At 40.3% G+C, this 26,758-nt stretch overlaps 1 protein-coding gene across 8 annotated transcripts in view; it reads left to right on the forward strand.

The window, feature by feature from the left end:
* LOC127071942 (uncharacterized) overlaps positions 1-26,758 on the forward strand; it is a 204,183-nt gene that overhangs the window by 82,413 nt on the left and 95,012 nt on the right. Inside the window, exon 1 of one of the 8 annotated variants that reach the window (XM_051011799.1) lies at positions 8,539-8,923. The exons of 5 other annotated variants lie outside the window; for them this stretch is intronic. In XM_051011799.1, coding sequence (XP_050867756.1) covers positions 8,819-8,923 — 105 coding nt within the window. In that variant the 5' untranslated portion in view covers positions 8,539-8,818. Of the gene's footprint in view, positions 1-8,538; positions 8,924-26,758 lie in introns of those variants that run through there. 2 more of the 8 variants (XM_051011800.1, XM_051011801.1) reach the window with 2 other exon arrangements.

Genomic DNA, 26,758 nt, shown 5'->3' on the forward strand with positions numbered 1-26,758 from the left:
TTACTGTCCGCATTTCCAATTAGCATGGAGCGCAAATAATAACGCTAACAAATAAATAATTAACAACTTATTTATTTTGCCATCGCAGCCGACGACGATGTCGGCTGTGGTCGGCGATGTAATTAAATTATCGATTTACAATGGACACCCGAGTAGCCACTGATATTTAGTGGCTCTACACGACCAGAGACCGATTGTATGTGCGTCATTATCGGTAACGAAATTAAAATTAATCCCGACAAAAGAAGCATTTATGATGTGTTATTAATTATTATTTTCGTCCACCTTTCGCGCCATTTTATTTGTCACGTCTAGCTTTCTCAATGATTCGTGAGTGTCATACGAGACCATTAAGGGGTGGGTTATACGTTTAGCGAAAGGAGAGACCTTAATAGATATTAAAGAGAGATATTTATCGTTGCGTCCGTAACGACGTCGGATAATGAACGGCAAGGATAAAGTACGATTACAATTCGTAACAATCGAATAGGATCGCGTCTGATGTGGATGGTGAATAAAAGGACGCTTTGTATCGATATTCAAATTACTTAAAAAATTAATTAACGTTATTTGCTATTTATTATAAAAGGACACGATATAGCGCCGCACAGGGAGAGAGCGTATATACGTTCGCTTTTCGAGTCATATAACCCCTGTAACGATTTTGCAAATGTTCGTGACCAGTTTCCAGATGACGTCGTCGCATACTCGCGGAATTAATGATTGAACCGGAAGGTACTTATCCCGGATTAAGTTACACGCTTCGTCATGTGTAGTGTTGCGAATCGTTGTAATTGATTTAATTATAGAAAGTATCGGTCGGCGAGCGGGCGGCGAGCGAGCGAGCGAGCGCTTCCAACTAACTAAACGTAACTAATCCCAAAGCTCTCGAAATACATCGTCGACGTGTACTTGTTGCATTCGTCGATTTCGAAAAGTCACCGAGTCGTTCCACATTAGTCGGTTTTGTCGATTAAAAGAAAAGGAATATAATATATACGTTGATTTTGATTTTGAACAAAATTTATAGACATTGAAAAATTCATTTACCGCAATGACGTTAATCGCCCGTTAATTGATACACTCTCCCATTAACATACGATAGAAATAAACGTTGTCTCTGTCCGCAACATATATATTTGTAAATATTAAAGGGAGGATATGCGTCGATAAATCGATAAGAACGTATCGGTGGCGGGTCAAAGAGGATAAGTATTAAAAAACGTTGGGTGACCGAATATACATGGATAGGAAAGGATAGAGAAAGAGAGAAAAAGAAGATATAATATATTCCATATGGTTGCACACGTTCGATAACGCTCGCAGTCACGTCCGTACGTAAGTTTATGGATATGTAGATCGAAGAGAAGTTTGCACACCTCGTCTCTTGTCTAACCCGCGCCCACGCTAACCCATACACACACAGACGCTGGCATACGTCACACATACACCTGGCCGCAAACACTTCTACTTTTCTTTCCCTACTCCTCTCCCCTTTGCGCCCCGTCACGCGAGATGCATTTACATGTATATGTAGAAGAATATTTCCGTCGGTACGCGCGTCGGCTCAACGAATATATCGATGCCGGAGAGTAAGAACGGCTGTTTTTCGAGCTCGAAGGTAAATATTATTCCGCTAGCTTTTCCGCCTTGGCTTTGCTCACGGCACTCAACGTCGGTCTGCACGCGTTTCTCGCCTTTTCATCGACCTCCTCGACGAAATTTACGAGCTTCTTTTCACGTTAGACCACCTTCTACATCTTCGTAACCGAAAGAGAGAGAGAGAGAGAAAGTTTAGATATTTCTTATCGCGTACGAGATAAGACGAGGACCATCGTTTCTTACGTCAAAGCTAATTTTCTAAAACGACTTTTGATATCTTCCATGCTACCCGATGACTTTTACAGTAATTTGGTGGAACGATGATTTTGATAAAAAAAAAAAAAAAATAAAAAGCAAATAATAATCGGTCGAAAATAATAATAATTGTCTCCGTTATTAAGGTAATGTTCATAAAATCGAACGCTTACACGAACTTTCCCCAGTATCGGAGCTTTCTTGCGTGCAGTTTTGACGACAGCTGCGCTTATGGGATCCTTTAAGAGTGGTTATTCGCGGACATAATCGTTCGGAGGTAGAAGATTTTCGTCGTACGTGATTCAACCGGGAACAGACAGAATTTTTGTTTCTCTTTCTCTCTCTCTCTCCCTCTCTTTTCTCGTTCGATCAAATCGTTGTTCGTATATTCTAACGACAAGTCGGTTCGAAAAGAAATATCTTTTTTTTTTATCAATTCGTCGTCTTGGAGAATAGCGTCGTTATCACGTGTAAAGCGCGCGCTACTATTATCATGGGTTAATTCGATGTGTTCGTCTCGACGAGACACGATTATTCTCTCGCTATTACTCGAAATCGCTCGATCGCTCTGTTTCGATAATCGAAGTATGATGTAATATCGTATGCATATATTCGGCCACGCATTCGTGGAGGAGGAAGGATTATTGCTCTTATGGTTCGCGATCGAACATGCTGGTTCCAATGTTCTCTGTCTCTGTAAGACATAAAACGAGAATAATTGCAACGTGATTGCAACGTAATACAAAAGGAGACGAATATCGAGATTTCGATTTTTTTTCGTAGGCTTTCTAACAGGTATTATATTATTCGTATTCGTGGTTTTCTACTTTTTTTTATTTTTTCTTTTTGTTTTGGAAGAAAAAGAATAAAAGGGAAGATAGGAAGCGAAGGAAGGAAAGAAAAAGTAAAAAGCGATGGTATCGTGATAAGAAAAAGAAGAATGCTAAGAGGATCGGAGTTGCGATAGAGGCGTGACTGGGCGGTTCGCCAGCCGTGCTAATCGCACCGCATTCTTGCGCTTCGCCGCTCGATAGATCACACCGCCTCGGGAAATTAGGCTAATACCTTACGATCGATAGAATATATCCGGATACGAATAATTCACACAAATTCACCGATCGTTCGATAACGTTGCAAACGGCGATTATCGACTCTGTATCTTTTCATTTTCCGATTAAGGACGACTTCATTTTCCTTCTCCTACTCCGAAGAAATTAATTTATATACTAGTATTCGCATTTATTCTATCGTCGCAATTACATTTTCAGAGTTTCTTTTTTATCTTTGACTTTTATTACGTTCTCTAGAGACTTTCAAGAAGTCCTACTCGAGGAGAAATTGATTCGTTCAACTGGTCGAAGGTAATTAAATTGATAAAGTAGCCGTAACTGGTCGCGGTGCGTTACACGACTCGGAAAAGTGGACGTCAGGAATATAAAGTAAAGACAGCGTCATTGTAATTTCTATCGAGGAGACACGCGCTTCGCGATTTATGTGAACGCCTTTGTGCGAAATTCGGCGCAATAAACGAAGCAGCGTCTTCACGGCTACCAAATAGAGTAAAACGGAACGGGTGTCTCTCTCTCTCTCTCTCTTTTTCTCTCTCTCGCAGGGTTGCGAGGCTGGCCCGTTGGTTGGCCATTGGATCAGTTCCAGAAGCCGCTTGTTAGTTTATCCGTTCGTCGTGTCGCCCGGCCGACTCGCATTAGCCGGCAAAAGACGTTCGGCCAAAATCTGGCCGAATTTCGTGCACGATCGTTAGTCCGAACTATCTCTCTCTCTAGTTTTCTGCTTGGTCCGTTTGGTAATTAGTCATTGTATTGCGAATTATACGGACGTGCCATATAATTCAAGGGAAATTTATAATTCGCTTGATCTATGTCATTCTTATATTTCTTTTTAAATAAACCATGACTCGGAATTTGTGGAAAATGATTTTTCGCGCGGTACATGTATATTAAAATCGGAGATGACGGTGCAAAGAAACGAAAAGTTTTCTACAATCGTTTACTTTGTTCATTTTCCTCTTTTCTTTTCTTCAAAAGGAAGTGTTTGTGGATTTTCTAAAATCACTCCTATGCAAATTCGTACGTTTCCTTCGTATAATCGTTCGATAAATAATCGTTCGAAAACTGTTCGAAATGTTTAAAAAAAGCATTAGAACAAGATCGTTCCTCCGTCGTGCGAATGTAGCGCGAATACGTTGTTACTAGCTAGTAGAAGAAGCGGAGTAAAAGCGATCGATCTTCCGGTTATACGCTACATTTTTCATCGCGAAGAATCCATTCAACCCCCGCGCGACGTCTCTATGACCCGCTACGTTTAGCGATCGCCCCAGCGTGCGTCGCAGTAATTTCGTTTCGGAGAGAGGAGTTTTGAAACGCCTTCCGTGTTTCAAATAACTTTCCATTATACTTAGTGCTCTTCCTAGTAGATGTGAGACAACAAAGAAGTCGCTTTGACGGTTCTCTCTCTCTCTCTCTCTCTCTCTCTCTCTCTCTCTCTCTCTCTCTCTCTCTCTCCTTTTCTCTCCGTGTCTCACCGTTTCTAAAACACTGCATCTACAAATTAATTAGGTTATACGAATCTTGCAGATCGGTGCAACGTAAAATAAATATATAATGAGTCGTTTCTTTAGAAGGGAACCTTAAGAGAAATCGCAATGCGTACTATTTAATGGATCTCTCATTACTCCGAACGTTTGCTGTTCCCTTTGTTTTTAACGAACGTTCCAGCCGATTGAACGAATCAAAATACGATAATGAGAAAGTAGAGATGCTTCTTCTTTGACTCGATCCAATGGGAGAAGGATGTCTTTACTACGTGCGTTAATATTGTATTTCGACAATTCAAATATCCTGCTATCCAATTGTAAAGTCGTCGTCATCGTTCTAGCGGCTAGAGTTAAATAGCGAACGAAGAAACGAATAAGAGTTATTACTTGTGGCACATCGACTTGCTAATGAGCTGTTTTACACAATAGATCGAGCGGCAAGACTCTCTCTCTTTCTCTTTCTCTCTCTCTCTTCTCGTTCTCTTTGTTCGTTATCGCGCGTGAGCGTTCCGACGTCGTCAAAGACTTTTCCACGTCACTATGCCGACAATAGAAGCGTACAAATCGTATCGATTCGATCAACGGATCGTCGGCTTCCCACGCAGTCCCTTGCAGAAAAAAGAAAATCTCCTCTTCCTCGTATCTACCACGTCGTCATCGTCGATTAATTCAGCATCATCGTATTAACCCCGAAGTCTCGGAAGCTATGATAAATCGTCTCCCATCGCGAATAATATTCGTCTTTCCCCTTCCCTTTTTCTTCTCAACGTAGTCTTTCGACAAAAGAATCTCTCTCGTCTCATCTCCTTTCGCGATTTCGTTTCCTGCGAATCGAAAACTCTAGCTGAATCATCCCCACCTGATACACTACTCGCTTTCTCCTATCGGAATATAACGCTCGAATATCGTGGAAAGCTCAAATCCAGCCCTATCCCTACCGTCTTCTCGTATCCCGTCTCTCCGTGTGTGTCCAATAAAGGTGAAATTGCGAAGCCCAAACACGCGGAATATACGCATTGATGTTTAATGCAAAATTCAAATCGTCCTCGAGGCTGACGGCAAGCTGCGAAAGCAAGCATCCAGCAGCAGCAGCACCACCACCAGCACCACCACTACCACCACCGCTAGCAGCGAGAGCTGCTTCGAAGATATCCATTCCTTCGAGCCTTCCACGAGCGAGCACCCACTTTCGGGGGTGCGACCATCTCCCTGGGAGGAACGACGGGCTGTCGTTGCCAGCATCGGGTAACATATGACGCAATCTTGGCAGGTATTGTCAGGAAACTGGCGACATCTTTAATGTATGAGATAGAAGCGACGTGGGGTAGCTGAGATAGAAGGAGTAGGAGCTGCCATGGGGTAATTGTCACCGTGGTACGCTCTCTCCTCTATATATCCGTGTGTGACTTTTCTTGGTAAATGTGTCCTTTATATAGGACACGCGTATATGTTCCCACGCGTACCTATCTTGCGAACCCGAGTGAGAGGACTACATCTATACGTGGAATCCCATCGTGGAAAATTACGCGAATTTATACCTCTAACCTTCCAGCACCTCGTCGTTTCACCTCGTCGTATGAAGTCCTACGGAACGATACGTAGTACCTTGCAATGTCTTTTTTTACGGAGCCTTCGCGTCGTGTTCGCCGCGAATTGCGCTTCCTGCTGCTACGAACCAACCTGGAAATAAGAAAAAGAAATAGAAACGAGAAAAGATACACCGAGAGACTTTTTCCGTTCCACGATTCAATGGGCTTCAAGGAGTATTCCTTTTTTTTTCTTTCTTTCTTTTTATCCGGCTTTTCTTTTTTTTATCGGGCTTTTTCACAGAATTCTTCGAAAGACGCCACAAGAAGACTTTCGTCGATGGCTTATCGTGTCGATAAGCCGTTTGAATTCTCTTTTCTGGCCCGCAACAGGTTCAAAGTTACGATCCCTTCTCTATGAGGCTCGTTATACGGTACGTAAGGTATACCGTAATACGTGGGCATCGTTCCAGCGATGGCATTTACATCTACATCTATTATACCACTATATTTAACATTATAATATTTAATATACGTAATATTACAATTAAAATAACACTGTCCTATGTTCCAACTATTAGCTCGTTTTATTCGTTGGAACGAAATGTGTATTCCCTATTGTCCCTCGGCTGTTAGAAATTTCTCAAGGAACGCAACAACGTCCAGGATGGCCGTGCGCGTAAATTAGAAGACACCCAGTACACCCTGTACGCTGGCCAAATTACATAGGTCTCACGAGATTTTCTCTCAGAGATTCGTTTCCCTGTCTCTCTATCTTTCTTTTCCTCTTTCCTTTTACCTACCAGCGTGTGACTGATCACGATACTCCTCCTCTTTCTTTCTTTCTTTTTTTTTCTTTTTCCACCTTTCGTTTTCTCCCTCTCTCTTCGACTCGACTCAACGGCAATGACGGTAGAAACAAGGAATGGCAATTAGGTATGGTCCTTACCCTTCTCATTTCCGTCGGCACGGTGACTTTGCATTTGAATGTAAATCGCGAATGTCGATGACACCTGCAGGATCGCGGAATTATTAGGGTTAACGTAAAAAGAGATAGACAGAGAGAGGGAGAGAGAGAGAGAAAGAGAGAGAGTTCTACGTGATCTGTGTAACTTAACGCTGGGATAAAAATCGTGAAATCTCTTCTGGTTCTTCGAAAAGAAAAAATGTAATTTCCTACGTAAGGAGAAAAGATAGAACTGAGAGAGAAAGAGAGAGAGAGAGAGAGAGAGAGAGAGAGAGAAAAGAGCGAGAAACGAATACGAAATTAACAAGATCTTGTAGCAATCCGGTCGGAACGATGTCGTCATTACGATTTACTTCGATGAAAAGCCAACCATTCATCGAACGCAATTTCTCTTTTCTTTTCATACCAAGCGATATAGAGAATTTGAATCTCCCGCCTTCTATCGACCGATCGGTAATGTGGGAGATCCAAATTTCGACGGGATCGTTCTTGTTGTTTAAATGTGTTTCAGAATCGATTGCCGTGTAATCGTCGATGAAATATATTTTATAACTCTCTCTCTCTCTCTCTCTCTCTCTCTCTCTCTCTCTTTCGCTTATGATTAATCAGAGTTATTTCCATTTACATCGTAATTTAACCAACGCTGCTTCAGCAGACCCTCTCGAAACGCCACTAATCTGATGCTAGTAAAAGAGCCCACAGAGAGTATAATGAATTCGCAGCTGTTTCACAAAACGTTCCGTATATTTGCATTAGTTTTATCTCTCTCCCTCATTCTGGAATGCTAGTAATTTATTCCGCGTGTTGCTTAATGCATCGTATTTACAACGACATCTTTCTTCGCGAGGAAAAGAGAAAAAGAGAGAGAGAGAGAGAGAAAGAGAGGAAAAGAGAGAGAATTTCATCCCTTCCATGATCTTGCAATTCATAACGTTTCTCGGCTAGCGCGAACGACAAGCATGAATTTGTTTAAACGAGTCCGTTAATGAAAGCGACGTAGCGACTGGAGTATGTTTTTCCCGTTCTAAAATCATTCCCATTAACTTGTTTAATTTCACAAAATTGTTTTTTGATTGTTCGAATGCTTTCCCCTCAAACTATTCTTCAAATTTCCCTTTTAAAATCGTAAAACTACATGTATCGTGCTTTATAATCATTATTTTTAATTACTTAATAATATCGCATCGGTCCAAAATAGATATTACGTACACGAGACGTGGTTTTTTTTCCTTTTCTTTCTTTCTCTCTCTTTTTTTTTTTTTATACAACTAAGCAGTACTTATTCCGAATATTAAATTGCATTTTAAAATTATCTAATTTTGTTAAACGATATAATAATAATGTCGTAACAGTGGTCGCTGGTTGAAAAAAAAAAAAGTAAAAGAAAGAAAGAAGGAAGGGTAAAAAAAAGTATCTAATGGAATGAATATCTAGCCGATCCCGTTTGGTTGGCAACGCGGCATATGCACACGCACGTTATTCCATGGTCATGTTAATTTAATTATCGAATTGAAACGCGTGCAGGTGCGGGGGCCGAAAACTTTGCTCGTCGCCGAGCTCGCGCAAATTTCTACGTCGGTCTCTCTCATATCTATGTTTGTCATCGAGTCAGTCGACGTTTCACATTCAAAGCGTCGAGACGCGTACTCTCGGTGGCTACGTACACGCACGCAAATTCGTATTCGCGTATCTGCGTATTACGGAACTTGGAATCATAAATTTCACATTTTTCGTCGCACAGTGATCGCATCTCTCGACTTCAATACTCTTTCGAATCGTATATTATCGTTCAGTCAATTACCGGCATAATTAATTAAATAGTTATTTTTAAGAAAAAAGAAAAAAATATCCAAGAGAGTAACTCTCGAAGGCAAGACAAATATTTCCTCTTCCTTCTTTACCAAATTTTTCACTATGATCATGGTGCAGTGCATGAAGGATGGCCAATCAGCGTTGCTGAGGATCAAGGAAAAAAGAAAGAAGGCTCGTAAGGTTGCAAAGTCGAATCTTTCGAACAAGGTTGATAACTTGCGATAAAAGCTCGACTAACCGCATCGTACGTACACGTATGCGTAGTCTTAGGCACACAGATAAACCAAGGGGGGGGACACGATCTCCGGTGTTTGATATCGACACGTTTACCCGTACCCGGTATAATATGTGTATTTCATGCGTATATTGTGTTATATGCTAACGATTGGACAGATAGATCAAGAGCAGATGTCCCGTCAAATATTTGTTGTTGCACAGCCCGCGGAAACTCCATTCGATCGACGTTTATTTCATTGATTAATGAAACGTTAATTTCTATCATCTTGTCCATTTCGATATCTTTCTCTTCTTTCTCTTCCTCTTCACAAATAAATTTCGTGCATTTCCTCTAACGTTAATTGTTTTGATCGTAAAACCGATGACAATTCTTGTTTGCAAGAATCGTCGAGTACACGCGGACGACTCAATGCAAACGTCGAAATAAATATACAATTTTCCATCTTTCGATAAATATTTTCGATCGTTCGGAATAATTGATTTCCATTAAAATGAAATCTTTCGTATATTCGATTACCTTTAGAGAATTTGTTTTCTTCTTGGACGATGTTGAGCGATCGCGATGACGGTGATATTCTGCTGTTGGAGTTTCGTCGATTGTTCTCTCTCGTGTTTCTTCATCGGTACTCGCTTCCTACATGTATAGACACGTACTTAAAGGTGTGCGTAGCTATACGCGAGCGCGTATATAGCTTGTCGAAACTTCAGCCGGTAACCGCGGAATCACGCGCCACTATAGATTAAAGTTGGACCACGTATGCGAGATGAGTCGGTAGGACACGCGCTTGAAATCCGAAACCGACACCGTGAGTTAGCCGAGAGTTTCCCGAGTGAGCATGTGAATGAGAGAGGGAGAGGGAGAGAGAGAGAGAGAGATAGATATATAGAAGCATCCCATCCACAAGGCACGAGCTCGAAGTCGCTTTATTGCCTCTCGCGCAACGCTATCTTTCGTCTTTTATTCGCCGATGAATCGGAAAATTAAATTAAATGAGCTTTGAAATTCGTCCTCGTCTTCATTTTATTTCGCAACGTATAATATGGTATTAAATATTTTATAAGGGGCGGAAAAAAGCGAAAAAAGAAAAAACGAGATATAAACGAGCGAGTTTTTTCTTCCTCATTAATTTCAAATTTTTATGCACCGATTGATAGTCGAAAATTACACGGTATCGCGTGGATAATGTAACAGCTCTGAAAGTTTCGTTCGATTAACTACCAGGATTCTTTCGATCGAACGAGACTCGAAAATCAGGAAGAGGCGTATTCCGATATTATCGTGGAAACAATAGTCGCTCGGTAACGCGTCGCGCGCTTTCCATTATCATCGTCCGGGTTGCGTCTCTACGATTGTTTCCATTTATTGCAACGCGACTAATGGTATGAAAAAAGAGAGATATAAAAGGAAAGAGGAAAGGAGAAGGAGAAAGAGAAAGAAAGAGAGATAGTAGAGGAAATAAAGCGGTGCAAAGAGGTGGTCTGGCCAACCCAATGTTGGGGGTTGTCCACGTTCGCGGAAAAAGCGCTACATTTGACACATTACTCCCGGAAAATTTAATAAAACCCGAGCGACAAATTTTTATTGGTACTTCGGTCCGCTCGGTAGTCCTCCATTACCGCGATATTATCGCGACACGTTATACGTCTACGTGTTCTCTATCACCTTTCACCACCTCTCTACGCCCAATCGAAATTATGTTCCTAAGCCAATTACCTCTAAAATGAGTTCTCATTGTATCGTCCTAAGGACGTTCAAAATGATATCGCGATCGGATTGTTTAAGATTTTTCAAATCATTTTCTTACGCGTTTATTTTTGAAATCGACTTTTTATTTTTTATTCCTAGAAAATCCGCGCGCCATTAAGAGACTCGTCCATTTTCTCGTACATTTATAAAACGTCAAGAGAGTTTATTGCTCTTCCATTCGCGATTGAGATCGTCCGTATAAAAGTAGACTGAATTTTTGTCTCCGTCATTCACAATTAGAACGGTACTTTATCGGAATCGTAATAAAGCGCGAAGTAAGAGTAAATTGCTTCCGGTAAAATGTATGATATCAAATTGATGAGTTACTTTCTATAAAAAATCTGGCGTATAAAGATAACGAGTGTTAATAATTTACAGTTCGTTAAACGTGACGAATCATCGAGCGATTAATATTGTATATATTTTAATAAATTTATCAAAGATGCACCGTAATATTATACAACGTTATTATCAACGAAGACTTTGAACAATTTCTTGACTTTTGACGTAGAAACGAGATCATCATTTCGTTCGTTTCGTTAAAAATTCGTTGATCATAATGCAATGGAAAATTACATTTAATCGCATCGCCGTGTTCTCTCGTGTTCTTTTCCTTCGTCTAATTTCACGTGCAACGCTTGTTATTACAACGCCAAGCCACGGAGAAAGTTCGAGAACATTTTGCGGCAAAATATCTATATATATCTATATATATGCTCTGTGTGTGTGTATATATATATAGAGAGAGAGAGAGAGATGCATAGAGAAAACTAGGTAACATTCATGTCCCGCGTTGAGTCTGTTCGATAACGTGCGACGGTACATTCGTGCGTACACCAGCAAGGACGAGTTTCTACGAGACCCGCAGCATCGTTTTACTAACGAGTTGCAAACAAGCAAAGTCGCCGACGGTCGGTTGTTAGTTCTCTCTCTTTCTCTCTCTCTCTCTCTCTCTCTCTCTCTCTCCCTCCACCCCCATCGATATCTTTCATTTCTACTAACGGAATCATTCTTCTTCTTCCATCTTTTCTTTCTCTTTTCTTTCTTCTTTCCTTTTTTTCTCTTTTTTCTGTACTACTCGACTTTGATCGTTTCTCTCTTCTTTTCTTCTATTTCCCATCGTAAAACTCATCAATTTATTCGACGAAATTTACTTTTCTCTTCTTAAATGATTTTTAGGTTCTCTCAAAGGGTCTATCTTATTCCTCGAATTAACTTAAATAATGGAATGTCTCGTGGGTTCCGATGAAAGACGAGAGAAGACGAGACGAGAAATCGTACTTAAAGAGATTTTCGTTATCTCATCTGAGTGACAAATTAGCAGATGAAATTTCTCGACGACCTCGAGAAGAAAGAGGTGGGAGAGAGAGACGCAAGTCAATACAAGATATATCGGAGAAATGTTAAAATCTTTCATTTAATTACTTTTAACCGATTCGCTATACAATTAATCCAAATTATGGGACCGTACGGAAATAAAGAGTACACCGACCTGCAAATTATCCATAAAAGCTTATACATACCGTGGAAATATTTAATTATAGGTAATAAATAGTTTACTATTCTTTTTGTACGTTCAATCGATTTAGCAGCGAGTAAGGGAGACATAGACGGACACAGAGAAAGAGAGACCGAATGAACTTTCTCGAACAGGTTAATCTCTTGAATTTATTATAAATTTTACTTTGCCCGGGGATATTCGTCAGCATAAGTGAGCTTATACGATCGATTTGCGTTAACTCAACGATTTATTTAGTATTTTCTCTCTACCTCCCTCCCTCCCACCCTCTCTCTCTCTCTCTCTCTCTCTCTCTTTCTCGATTTTTCCACAATCGTTTCATTATTTTGGAGTTATACTCGAGAAATGTGAAATATGAACAACGTGCGGGCATATTGATGATGTTTCTTTTCTGAAATTATCTTTCTTTCGAATCACGATCAAATTATCTCTAAATTCATTTTTTTCTCCTCTATCTACGAAGAAAAACTGTTTCGCGAGAGTAAATGGACGTGTTATTACTCGGAAGACTGCGATTTTCTAATGAGTTTTTAAAACTGCAAAGTATATTAAAATTTATGTAGGGAACTGATTATCTCCCTTTACCTCTCTCTCCTTCTCTCTCTCTCTCTTATCTCCTGGGGACTGCTCTTACCGTAACTACGTTTATGTAGGGAATGTAAAGTCGAATTTTTTCCCTCGTTACGACGTACCAAGTTAGAGCCATCGAAGTCGACTGTTACGAAATACATAAAACATGTACCTAAGAAAGTAAGAGATAAAAGGAAAGGGAGAAAAGAAAAGAGATACAATGACCATGGAAAAAATCTCTGAGTGAAATTAAATAAAAGAATAAAAAAGAAGAAGGGAGAACTGTAATGGCATAGAACCAGTATGGTAGTCAAACGAAATCGTAGAAAGGACGATACCACGACTATCTTTTTAAAGAAAACTAAGACAACGTTCTGCCACGTCACGTAGCATTAGACCGAAACGCGTTCGAGTATTTCGAACTTTGGAGTTTTGAAAAAAAAAAAAATAAAAAATAAAAAAAGATAAAAAGAAAGAAAAAGAGACGAAGAGAGTTAGGTAGGAGGAAGAAAACGAAGTCTCGTGTGCCGCCTGGAAATAGCTTTGGCAACGATTCCACCGTCACGCCGTCTTGCTCCATAAAATGGAAGATTACTAGGATGTTGCTTTTCGCCACAGACCGCTAATATTTTCTCGCGGGCTAATGTCCACTCTAGATCACGCGCTAACCTCTTGCTCGCTCGCTCGCTCTCTCGCTCGCTAACCGGTGCTGGCCGAAAACGTTTCCGATAATGCTCATCGATCGTGGAACCACGACGGTGAAATTTCCTCGTTGAAAGGCCGTGAAACGAACGAAAAGTCACGCGTCACGTTTGCTAGTACGTGGTATCGAGTTCTTTATTTAATTTTGGCTTCGACGAATCGTTTCTTCGGTGAGATAACGTTTTGTCCCCGATTTATTTCATTATTGTTATGCTCGAAAGTAGAACCAAGTAATAGACAAACGCGTTGCGATTATAAATCATAAAAAGCTATAGAAACTTTAGAGAAGCCATTTAAAAAGAAGAGTAAGGACGATTAAATAGAAAATTTCGATGAATAGGTCAAGTTCGTGCGCTACTATTCAAGATATTTTCTTATCGATTATTTATAAACAATAAAGATCTACAACGATATATAGGAATATTCGTGATCTTTCAAAGAGGAATATTTAATGACGATTTATAAAAGAAAAGAAAAAATCTGTGAAAGCGTGAATGTAGGTCGGACGCGAGAAAAGCGGGACGAGTATGAGGACACAAATGCAATTTTCGTACGATTCTCGGACTCCCCTAACTTTTCCGTATTTCGTTTTGAATTAGAACAAGGTCTTTGTCTATGATTCATTCTATTTCGAATCGTGCAACGCGTGAAACAAGTTTAACGTCGATCTGGATGTAATCCAAACGTTGTACCTCTTTCGTTCGAAGGCAAAATATCGATTATTTTCAACGTTCTACAATCCTTTTGTATTTATTTTTGCTTTTTCTTTTTTAGTTAGACGCATCCATCTCTCTCTCTCTCTCGCTTTCTCTCTCTCTCTCTCTTTTATTTCTCGTACACCTTCCTCGTAAGGTAGAACTCTTCGTAAGTTTAATGGAAGAGATTGAAGGAGGGAACTAGCGAGGATGGTAGGAAGACAAAAAAAAAGAAAAGAAAAGAAATAGAGAAAACGTGAAAAAGAAAAAAAAAACAAAAATAAACCGCGGATGCAAGACCTTACTTCGGGATTATAAAATAAATGGAAAAGAGCGAAACGAGACGGGCTTGTTTTCGCCGTTAAGATTAGAACGCGTGTCTGTCTATTTGTACTGAAGGCACGTAACCTCGGTTCCGGTTATTTTGCCTTCGCGAATTTTCAAACGTTTTACGTCAAAGTCTCTCGTCAGTTCTCTCTCTTTCTCTTTTGCTAACCATCACCCTCATTCTCTCTCTTTCTATTTCCTTTCTCAGCAGGCGAATATAAAATTCCACTTTTCCGGAAGCAACCAGTTTAGATGAATTTTCTTTTTTTCTCCTCATTCTACTTCTCTCTTTCTTGCTCTCTCTCTCTCTCTCTCGCTTTCACACATGAACATATGCGCGCACACACACACACACACAACGCTACGCACAAACATGACATAACAAAACAAGTCATTTTAATTTTCTACGATTTCATAGTTGGCAGGAAATGAAGAATAATATCAGGTTTTTTCGTGTTGATGCGCAGCTACAGATACCGAGAGAAAGAAACTTACGTACATATATTTCCATGTATTATTATTATACATTTATATGTAACTAACATTTTCTAGCGGAAAGAAGAAATTATTCTTTTTTCTCTTAGGACGATTTTCTCTACTTCTCTTTCTCCCTTTCATTTTCATTAGATTTTTCCGCGATGAATGCGAAACATTCGTGATCTTTTTCTCACTAGTTCCTCCTCCTTTGTTACTCGTTCTTCTCTAATTAATTTTGCGATGGCAGCGTTAGAGTACAGTCGTGCGACTTTCGTAGCCAAGCGTGTTTTCGTCTCCTTCGCTACGCTATAATTGCAATTCTAATTGCTTTCGCGTGCTTATCGGTGTACACGTCGTCGTTATCCGTTACTACTCTTAAACGAGTAATAAAGTTCCTGTGCGAGAGAAAGAGAGAGAGAGAGAGAGAGAGAGAGAGAGAGGACGGACAAAGTTCATTCGATCGAAGTAAGAGTACAGTTATTTAAATCCTTTTGATGGCACATTAACGAAGCACGTTATCGTCTTTACGACATTGTCATTGTATTTACCGACGTTGAGCTTCGATAATTAATGTTCGAGCTAGCGCTATCGCGTTCAAGGGATATCGTAAAACACTAAGAAGTCTTTGGCAATGATCGCCGGTTTAGTTCTAGAACATAATCGTAATCCAAACTGGTTGTTGGATCGGTATGTTGAATGAGAACCAAGTGTTCGAGATTTCGATCGTACGGTTAATCGTATAAAATTAATGATATGATTCATCAAAGTAAATAAATAGATGACGCATGTAACCACGTCAATTTTTAAATCATTTCAAAAAATTATTCGTCCTTCCGAATTGTTAAGTAATATACAAGACGATATTATAATTCAATGAAACTTTCTATAAAAAGCTACGACACTTTGTCGCTTTTAATCCAATAGCGAGTACAAACTATTTTCGCTTTACTTTGGAATTTTGCTAAGCTTTTCTGCGCTATACCAAGAGCATACTTTAGTTAATGGGAAAGTTTAAATTTTATTTCGAGGGTAATAAAATGAATAAAATAATGGTTCGTGAGGTTACATTTTCTACGCGACCGAATCGCTCCGAGTCATTGGCTAAGAATCGAAAAGATCCTATTAAAAGTAACAACCGATTAATTTTGATCTAATAAACGTTTAAATGCCTATACTAAGAAACGCTTTGAAAGAATATTATTCGATCGTCGATATGCGTCGCTCGTATACGCGTTTGCGCACACTTGACTGGAATAAAGATGCCTGTTTTTGATCATCGCTAGATACTTGTCACGAAGTATTACTTTCCCTCAAAAGGTAGTCGATATAGGAAGGAAGAGAGAGAGCGAGAGCAAGAGCAAGATCGAATTAACCAATCTTTAAACTCTCTTTGAAACGAAAACACTAGGAACGCGCCGGCAGCACGATGGATATTTTTAGCAAACTCCGTTTACTCTGAAAGCTGGAAAAATTGCTTAGCGAAATTTGTTGTAGACTTTAGTTGTTAGGTACGTGTCACCTAACTAAAACAATTTCAATCTTTCGATGCTAGGCATGCTAATGGATTAATAGTTGCTGACAGATTAATCGCATCTGTTATAGGAATGCCGCACTAATCGCGCGTAATGGTTATTCGATCGATCGAAAATTTAACGTGTATCAATCTGCATCTGACGTACCGAACGAATGGCCTCGGCCGAGTCGGTGCTAATGAGTCGTCATGAATATTAAAATTCGCTTCGCGTTATTATTCGTTAAGTTCGCCGTTGCAAAATAGTTTTGCGCATTCGTACGAAAGCTATAAAAGCTGAAAACAGATACGAGGACCGAAGAGAAATGATCGCGAACTTCCAACGAAATAGTATCGTAACAATAAGTTTTACTGTCTTCCAATCATTTCGCTTCGATAACGTTTCGACAAAATTGCAAGGACGTCGAATCTTTTCTTTCTTACCGTTTCTATTTTTACGCGTTAATACGCGAGATAGTCGACGGTGAAAGAATTTTCTCGTCGCTTCGTTAAGTTGCACGGACGAACGCGCGAGATAATTGAAAATAGTCGAAAGCGAGACGCATCCTCCGTTGCTCTCCGTTCTTCCGTTCTTCACCGATCGTGAACTCTTTTCGAGGGAAGAAAAAAAAGAGCAAAAAATATTTATACGTGATTCAATTTTCCTGACGTTCGTCTAAATTAGAGCTTCCGCATTTCTTTTTTCCTTATTTTCTTCTTTTCGATCTTGTTTTTGGTTCTATAAGCTCCGATCGTCTTTATAATATCACGCGCTTCCTTTTCATTGGTCGATCGGAGAATGCTCAGATTTTGACTGCATTCTCTATCGAATTTGTTCACCGACCGCTATTTTCCAAAAACAAACCGAACGCACATTTATATACTTTTTCTATTTTCTTCCCTTTTACGAACCATATCATCGATTTTTCTTTCACGTTGCTCTCTCTCTCTCTCTCTCTCTCTCTCTTTGTCCGTAATATCGCGCGCAACTTTTCCATTCGCCGCGGTAGCACAGTACGTCGAAGCTTCCATTAATGAAGTGCCGTAACGCCTATCAGAGAACATATTCCACGTGGAAAATCATGCTCTCGCTTTATTGTAATTTATACGACAGGGCCCGGGTGCATTGTTAGCTCGCGATAAACAGATTCTCGCGTATAGCTAATTACATTATCGCCGTTCGTTCGGTCGCAAAATTAAAAAGGCGCCGTGGCTTTGCGCGCGCGCACGCTGGTTTAATCGAATTCACGTTCAGTGAGATGACTAGATGATCCGTGTGAGGTAATCTCCTTTTTATTTATTAAACAAGTCACTCCATCTCTCTCTCTCTTTCTCTCTTTATCTTCGCTATCGATTATCGCGCAATCGTTTGAAAATGTTTCGAAAATTTTACATTTCTTTTGATAACGAAAAACGATAAGGAACAAGATTCATCGGCTCTACAATCGTTTTAGTTTAGGGGTCATCGGTTTTATCGAGAATTTTCCTATGATTATCTCATTGGCGTCCGAAGTATACATAATTTATGTTGACGCTTCGATATCCAGGATATCCATTAAGTCCCCGTAGAATATTCTCGGATAGCTCGTAATTTAATCCTCGATCGCTACTGTCACGCTATTAATTTCGTCTCCCATTGGACATTTTAATAATAAGACGCGAATTAAGACGATCGAGACGTTTCCATATACAATTTACAATCTATAAATTTATCAAGAATATTATAAGACGTACAGATATATTTCGAGTAAGGAATTTCAATGCGTGTATTTTCAGTCCGAAAAAATTTTGAAAATTATTCTTGGAAAATTCTTTCTATGAGGTTGAGAAAAATAGATACTTAACGAGTGGTTGATTCCGAGCTTTATAAAAAACAAAAAATATACTCGTAATAAATTATTTGAAAGATAACTTTTTCAACATTTCTCTTTGCGAGAAGAAGTATAGTTATATTTGAAACTATCGCATTAAAAAGGGCCACACCTCTATACAAACTAGCCTTCACTTTATCTTACCGATCTAAATACCCAATCCCATTCTCGAGCTCGCCATAATCCGCCTTTTTAAACAAGCCAGGCAGCCAATCCTCTCCTGTTTCTCTCGTAACGCCAACTCGATTACCCTCGACACTGCCTGGAGAAGCGAGGTGGTCGAGGTTAGCGAGCGTTTAACGAAGACACCGACGGTTTTTCCGCATCAACGAACAATCCTCCATGCCGTAGCTTGGCACGGTGAATCGAGTTATCGTTTTAGTCCAAAGCAAGCGTGGCTATTCGTCAGCCTGAGCGCAATTGCTCTCTCCCTCTTTCCTTCCTTCTGTCTATATCTCCTTTCTTTCTCTTTCTCTTTCTCTTTCTCTTTCTCTTTCTCTTTCTCTTTCTCGCTCACTCATTCCTCGAAACGGCCAAAACGCTCAGTTATAACGGACCGCAGCCGACGTCGTTCCTGCCTGGTTGCCCTTCTGCCGGCCCACCACCACTCGGCTGCCATTTGAAAGTCAAATACTAGCGTTTAGGCGGCCGTGTGCTGTTGCTGCTGCTGCTGCTGCTGCTGCTGCTGCTGCTGCTACTGCTGCTGCTGTTGCTGCTGTTGCTGTTGCTATTGTTACGGCTGCTGGTGTCGAATAAGTAGCGAGAAAGATGAAGAGATAGAGCTTTTCATATTTCCATTTCTTTTTTTTGTACTGTGGAAGTTTACTATCTCAAGACATTGGCCGCCGATGATCGTCGATATCGTCCACCACACTTTACAACTCTGTGACAGGTGGAACATTAAAATGAGAACATTTGTGGAATCATTTGGAATACGTGCAAATATTTGTTTAGAAATAATTGCTCTGTTTAATACGAGTAAACGTAATAAAACTAATAAACGCGGGAATGAACGATCGCAATTATGTATGCGTATTACGAAGGATTTTCGCATATTGTTATCAAGTATTTCATTTGTTTTCTGATAATTTCCTTCTTCATAATTAAAATATTCTTCAGGTGTTTTCATTGAAGCTATCTCAGCATGTATAACACGGTTCACTCCTTCGTCTTTATAGAAGCACGCCACCCGTAGACTTCATCCGATTAACCGAAGCTTCTATAATGCGGACCGAAGCGTCTTGCCAAATTGCCTATGGCAGACTTAATTAAATCCGAATCACCTTGTCCCGCATTTCTCCTCGTCATTCTCTCTCTCTCTTGCTCTCGTATCACGCGTCATACCGAAAGATTTCACGCGATGGGATGAGATCGTCTCGAGAGATTCTCGGCTATTCCGAATACTCCCTCTATCTCTCTCTCTCTCTCTCCCCTCTTCTTCGCTCTAACGTGTCTTATGTAAGTATCTCCTTCTTGATAAGCAGATTGATACATCTCAGTGCAATGAAATCTATGTATATATCTATATATATATGTCTATCTTTGTACGTCTGTTTGTTTTTTATTCACAGTATTACCATTATTAATATTATTCGAATGCTAGTTACGATCTCATAGTATCTTTTTAGATAAACACGACAGATTTCTATTCGCCTCACTCATTATTTTTAATTCCTCTCATTACTTAAATAAAAATTGTTAAGTAAATTTGATATCACCGATTTGTCGGAGAACTTTGAGTAATATAGCTGATTCGGCGTCGGACGTTTCGATTCTTAACTCTGTCAAATTTTATACGTCATTGTTCGTATCTGAAATTGCTTTCACGATCTCACCTCGCGAAGTAGATATTGGCTCTTACACCTTCGTACCGAGACGTTTATCTAAACATCGACGCATCGTAGAATAATTCGAGTTCGTAAAAGAAGAAAATTTCGCTAGTGCTTGTCATCGAGATGTATATTACGCTCGAGAATAAGGCGGGCATCAGGTGCGAGAGCATTCTCCGTTCTACGATGCACGCATCTAGATGCAACGACGAAGACCACCAGCGTTTTTAGTGCATCCCTAGATGACAAAGAGTGCGCGCGCACGATTCAGTCGCATATTATATCGTTTATATCGTATAGTATCCGCCTCTCCCCTCCCCCACCTTCCAGCGGATAATAACGTCTTCTTCAACGAAAGTACGTAAGTCGTCTTTCTTTTCTCTTTTCTTTTTTCTTTTTTCTATGCTTAAAACCGACGATAGCGATCTTCTCAAGCGTGCATTTTCTCTCTTACGTCTATATAATAATCGTGTAGGTGTATAAGCGTAGATACGTGTATGTGTTTCCCTGTGCAGAATACATCGGGACAACTTCTTTTTTATACCTTATCGTTCTTATCGTCTCTCCTTATCCTAGGTTCCTTCTCTTTTTTTTCTTTTTGTTTCTTTTTTCCTTAGAATTCAGGAGAAATAAAAATCCGAAGGAGGTAGCTCGCAAATGACGTTCATCGCACGAAACACTTAACATCGTCGCTCGGAATAACTTCTTCATATACCAGTAGGTACTCCTCATCGCTCTAAGGAAAATGTCGTCGAGAGATGGATCTCCTCAAGGTTAGGTAGATTCATCCGCGAGATACGAAATTATTATTTGTCCCAGGAGCGAGAGCGTGCTTTTTTTCTTCTTTCCAAAGAGAACGAATGAGAAGAGGACTGGGTGGTGGTAAAGGGGGAAAAAGAAAAAATGAAAGTTACCTTGATGCTTACGTAAAGGCGCATAATAAGAGCCGTGTAACGCTTCGTGCGTCATATATTTGCTAGGCGAAGGATGGTGAAGAAGAGAAGTCCTGATGGTGGGAGGCTGGGAGGGTGTCAAACTTTTGCGAGAACTTGTAAACTTTTTTCGCCTTTTTTCCGCGTTTTCAGTGTGTTTGAAATAAGCCCTTCCTCATTTTCTTTTTCTTTTTTTTTCTCCTACCTCGCATAGGCACGTCCTACTTTCGAAACGATGTAGTATATTTTTTTAACGAGACCTGCGAGATCGCTTCCCTCGTTGAAAGAGAGAAAGGGGAAATCAGATTTAACTGATGACGTTGGTCTCTCAATTGAAGCAAATTTTGTAAAAATTCAAGGATGCGTTTCTCGTGTAGAGGACGGAAATAAAATTGATTCATTACACACACATCTAGACACGAGAATTTTTGTAAAAGTACGATATAAGTGTACGATAGGAAACATTTGTCACGGCTGGAATAAAAACGACGACAACCTGGAAAAAATGTGGACGTCGTTTACACGTGCCCGACGTCTTTTCTGTCACTTCTTGTGTCAGAAATAAAGAATCGAAGAGAAGCTCCGTAAAGATCGAGATAATAGAAAACTTTCGCGGGAACGAGCGCAAAGAGCAGATATATCGAACGATTCGATTATCTTGCTGCTAAATTTTTCCAAGAAAACGAATATGATAGAGAAAATTAGAATTCGATCGTTCGTACGTTTTGGCAAAAAAATAAGATAAAGCAGATTATTTAAACTTAATAATCGTACGATATCGATCAAAAAAATTGTTATAGATACGAAGATAAATTCATTTTGCAACATTTCCAAGAATTTTCACTTCCGACCTCGGAAGAAAATTAGAATCGTGGCAATCGATTTATTTTCGTTAAGAATCCTTTCGAGCAGCCTGCACTTTTCAGGTGAACGCTTCGGGGGTGTCGAATCTCGTGCCGTTCCTCTAGACCATGTCGGCAGTAGCATTGGTGTTGGTGGAGAGGGGAGAAGGTGAGGGTATAAAAGAAGAAGAAGGAAGGTCGACCGGGTCAGAGAACAAGCAACGCACTTTGCCGCCGAACGTGATTCGATTTAGCGCATTCCGATTTAAACTTTTTCTCGGAGCGGTTCGCGAGTCCTCTCTCGTCGTCGGTGCCTCGAGTATCCGGAGACAACTTCGCTCGAGTAATTTCCGTTTGATTAAGGAACCCAAGGAGAGTGGGAAAGGAACGCGCGACAGGAGGACGATAGGGGTAGGGTGTTAGAAAGAGGAGACGACGAGAATCCAATATTCTGAAGTTGGACGTGCTCCTTTCTCTCTCTCTCTCTCTCTTTCTCTTTCTCTTTCTCTTTCTCTCTCTCCGCGTGGACAACGAAAAGGAGAGAAAGACAGTGTCGGGGACAGTAGTAGTAGAAGTAGTACTAGGTAGTAGTAGTAGTAGTAGCGGCAGCAGCAGCAGCAGCAGCAGCTTCGACAGGGTGAAGTGAGAAAAATTTGTAGAAGGTTTTCTCTCACCCTCTAGCTAGACTCACACCTCTTCTCCTTCCATCGCGTTCGCGCCCGTTCTAATTAAATTAAATCCGAACTTAATTTCATCCAACTTACGGCGAGCGTTTAACGGCGCGGAAGAGATTTGTTGGTTCCTGACAGAAAAAGTACACTCATACTTGATCGTCGTCGTCCCATTGTCATCGTCGTTGTAGTCGTCGTATGGGAAAAAAAAAATAAAAAGAAAAGAAAACTTTTCCGGGGTTATATAAATCCAAGTCAGCGTTCCACTCGCTATATAATAATCGATTTCCATCGGAGTAATTCGTTCGTACGTCGGTGAAAGAATTCGTTCTCTCTTCTTTTCTTCTCTTTTCTTTCTTTTTCTTTTCTTTTCCTTCTATTTTCTTATCTTACTCGTATTTATAATATTTGCCTCTTGTATAAAAGCAGGTTTGCCTAGCACGATCTTTCGTATATAGGATATACGTCGAAGCTTTTTCTCTCGTCCCTACGCTTGATCTCGGTTCGCTCACTTTTTAAACTACAATACGTATCGCGAATCGGTAAAGGCGTTTCTTATCGGCATCTCACTATCGAGAAAATTGACCTGACGCTTGGCAACGCATTGCTACGTAGGTAGCACGAAAAACCATCGGAATCCGCGTTTATGACACACAAGCGCGCGCACACACAAACAAACAAACAAACATACTTTTGCACGTTGATGCACAAAACTTGTTCCGTTTATAGTCGACTACCTTCGAACTTTTTCATTCTCTTGAAAGTCCTATCAATTTTTCAGCTTACTTTTATATTCTCTCGAAAGAGATGTTGAAAAAAAAGAGAAACGGAGGAATTGTTGCGCTTAGTTTCGCAAATTGTTTTGGGAAATAAAGAAACGAGGAAAGTATTTTAAGGATATACCGTTACAGACACAGTGACCCATTCAAAAATATCACGATTTGTACACAAGCAAACACGATACGCTATCTTGTGTATTCCGGATCGAACCCCTTCGTAAAAAAAGCTATCCTTTTTCCTCTAGATATTCTCGTGTGCTGCAAGAAGACGAAACCAAATATTTCCGCGTTTATACGCATTGAAAGTGTAAATTCAATCGAACCTTTGGAAATCGGATGCTAGAGGAATTTGAGAAAAAAAGAAGAGGAAAAAAGAGTCGAATCCGTCGGGACCACTGTATTTTTTATCTAGAACAGAAAATTCCTGAGAATAATAAAGCATCGTTCGTTATAATCAAATTCATGACAACGGTCGTGTCTCGTTAAGAATTTTATTTTTATTGCGACATACGATTGTAAACATCGTTCTCGACAAATGATTTAATTAAGACGATTCTTGCTAAAAGATTTCTAACGAAGCGATCGTGCCCGAAAATGCTCGACACGAAGAGGAACGACGAAACGAGAAAATACGATTACACTTGGGTAATACGATTTTACGCGAGCTGCGCGATCGGAAAAGATAGCTGTCTCTATTCATAAGAAAGAAAATTGATCTTATATGGGCTAGAAACGGGGAAGACTATTGTGGTACGGGGATGGAAGGGGTGTGGCAAGAAGCCGACGGGAATGGGGTAAGAGATACTCGATATGGTTTCGCTCAGAGCACCGTGCTTCCTTTCAACCCTCCACGTCACCCAGACAGTTCTTAAGACTTTTCTTTCTATTTTCCCAGAGAATCTTTTCTCTCTCTTTCTCTCTCTCTCTCCCCCTTTCTTTCTCCTCCCCCCCCCCCCCTCTCTCTCTCGTTCTCACCCTTAAACTTTGCATTCGGTAGTTACGTGTTACCTAAACAAAAAAGAAAAAAAAATTCAAACGTCTATTTTCCATAATATTTTTCGGAACTTTTAGACGTCCCGATCCCTTGAAATTCTTGAAGGATCCAACATTTTCTTTCCCGTTAAAAATTCACTTATAAACAACATTGGCAAAACCCGAACATCGAATTTTTTACAAAAATAACGCGATTATTAAACGTGAGAATCTGGGCAGATCCAACGAGTTTGACTTTTCGACTTTGAAAGCACTCTCGTGGGAGGTTGAAAGGAACAGGAGAGGGAGGGCAGAGAGTTGAAGAGGCCTCGTCTCATCCCTCGAGTAGAGGGGTCGTGCTCTCGAATGTGATGGCGATTGCAATCACGTCGCACCGTAAAACGATCGGCAACGTTTCCAGCACTGGCCTCGTCCTCTTCGGTACCCTCGTCGGGCTAAATTCCGACTCGTACTACTGGGAAGTAGGAATATGCTATGAAAAAGAGAGGGATAGAGAGAGAGAGAGAGAGAGAGAGAGAAAGAGAGAGAGGATCGTGGGAAGTCGAAGGAAAGCGTAAATTCCAAGCTGAGCTTTAAAAGCATGTACCTACAATCGTTCCCACCAAATCGTCCCTGAGATTGGCTATTTTATTCGGCCGCAGTAAAACGTATTGGCAGCCCCGACCGATTTCATGCATCGAAAGTGGATGAAATCGAGCCCTCTGACTTCGTTCCCTTTCAAGTTATCGATCGATGATTATTATTACACGATCTAGAAACGAATACGGAGAGTGTTCAATTTAAGACGACTCTATGAAATATCACTCGACTTATTAATGGTATGTCCAAAGATGTTTTTAGTTTAAAGTGAGAAGAAAAGGTAATGAAAGTATTAAGGAAATTTTATGATTATTATTTCACCATTTCTAATATAATTATATTCGTAATACCTCAATTAAAAGATATCGGCTTTCCATTTCGCCTGAGAAAATTACATTTCAACTAGACTTTTCATATTTCTGTTTATTACGATATTAATTAAATGTAGGGCAAATGATATTGTACGTATAACGAGGCTAATTATAATATTAAATTTCCATCAACATCATCGGATTTAATTCCTTACAACTATTTTTTCCGTTTACTCGAATGATAAGTGCTTCAGATCGGATCGGGGAAGACGAGAAAATGAATGGTTTCTCTCTCGCAGAAGTTTCATACCTAATAATAAATTCAAAACGAGCACGTGCCTCGGATTATTCGAATCGATCACAGTGTGTCCCTCTCTCTCTCTCATTTTCTCTCTCTCTTTCTCTCTCTCTCTCTCTTTCTTTCCCTTTCTCTCTTCCTATCTCTCGGAGCCTTTATCGATTCTATTCTAGCCACGCGTACGACGCTTAAGGCCCAATTTTTGTTTCTTTTTTTCGCCCTAACCAATACGGAGCAGGCTGCGTGTATTTCTGATTTCGGTTGAATTATTAAAAGTCCGCAGTAGGATTCCCAAGTAGTCGTGTCGAGAAATAGAGAGAAAGAAAGAGAAAGAGGATGATTGCAATCACGTCGGCTCGTAAAGTGATCGCCAACGCATTTCGTGCGCCACACTGAATCTTGATTCGTTTCGCATCCGGACTTTTTTTCTCTCTCTCTCTCTCTCTCTCTCTCTTTCTCTCTCTCTCTCTCAGTCTCTCTCTTTCTCTCAGTCTCTCTCTCTCTCAGTCTCTCTTTCTCTCTCTCTCTCTCTCTCTCTCTCTCTCCCCTGCGACGTAGTGGATTACTAAATCGTGCCGGGGCACTTTGAAATTCATTGTTTTGCGCGGTTTACTCCAACAATGCTCGAGAAAGGAACGTGGAAAATAGAAAATTCGTTTTCCATCCTTATTCTCTCTCTCTCTCTCTTTCTCTCTTTCTTTCTCCTCTTCTTTTTCTCTGTACTTACATTCTCTGTGTGTATGCGCACGCGCGCGCTCGAGATAGACAGAGAGAGATAGAGAGAACGAAAGAACGAAAGATACTTAGCATTTTAACCTCGAAGCAATTGTTTCGGTTTTCAAGAGAGATATTTCTGACTCTACCCTTTTTTATTCAGGTCAAACGCGATCAATGTTTTAATTAAATATAGGGAAAAAGACGAGAGAGAGAGGGAGACGAGGAGTGTATGATAAAAAAGAAACAGTCAGAGAATCGAAATCTACTTAAAATTTAAGTTTAAAACGTATCGCTTTTGACTTACCGAATTCACCCCCTTCTCGAGGCTAACTCACGGCTCGAAAAACAGGTCAAACTTCTCCCACTCGTTCAAAAGTTTCGACGGACGGAGCAGCGAACGAGCCTGTGCGAGCGAGCGAGCGAGAAAAAGAGAGAG

Source organism: Vespula vulgaris, chromosome 24, assembly GCF_905475345.1.
Source record: "Vespula vulgaris chromosome 24, iyVesVulg1.1, whole genome shotgun sequence".
Taxonomy (NCBI): Eukaryota; Metazoa; Arthropoda; class Insecta; order Hymenoptera; family Vespidae; genus Vespula; species Vespula vulgaris.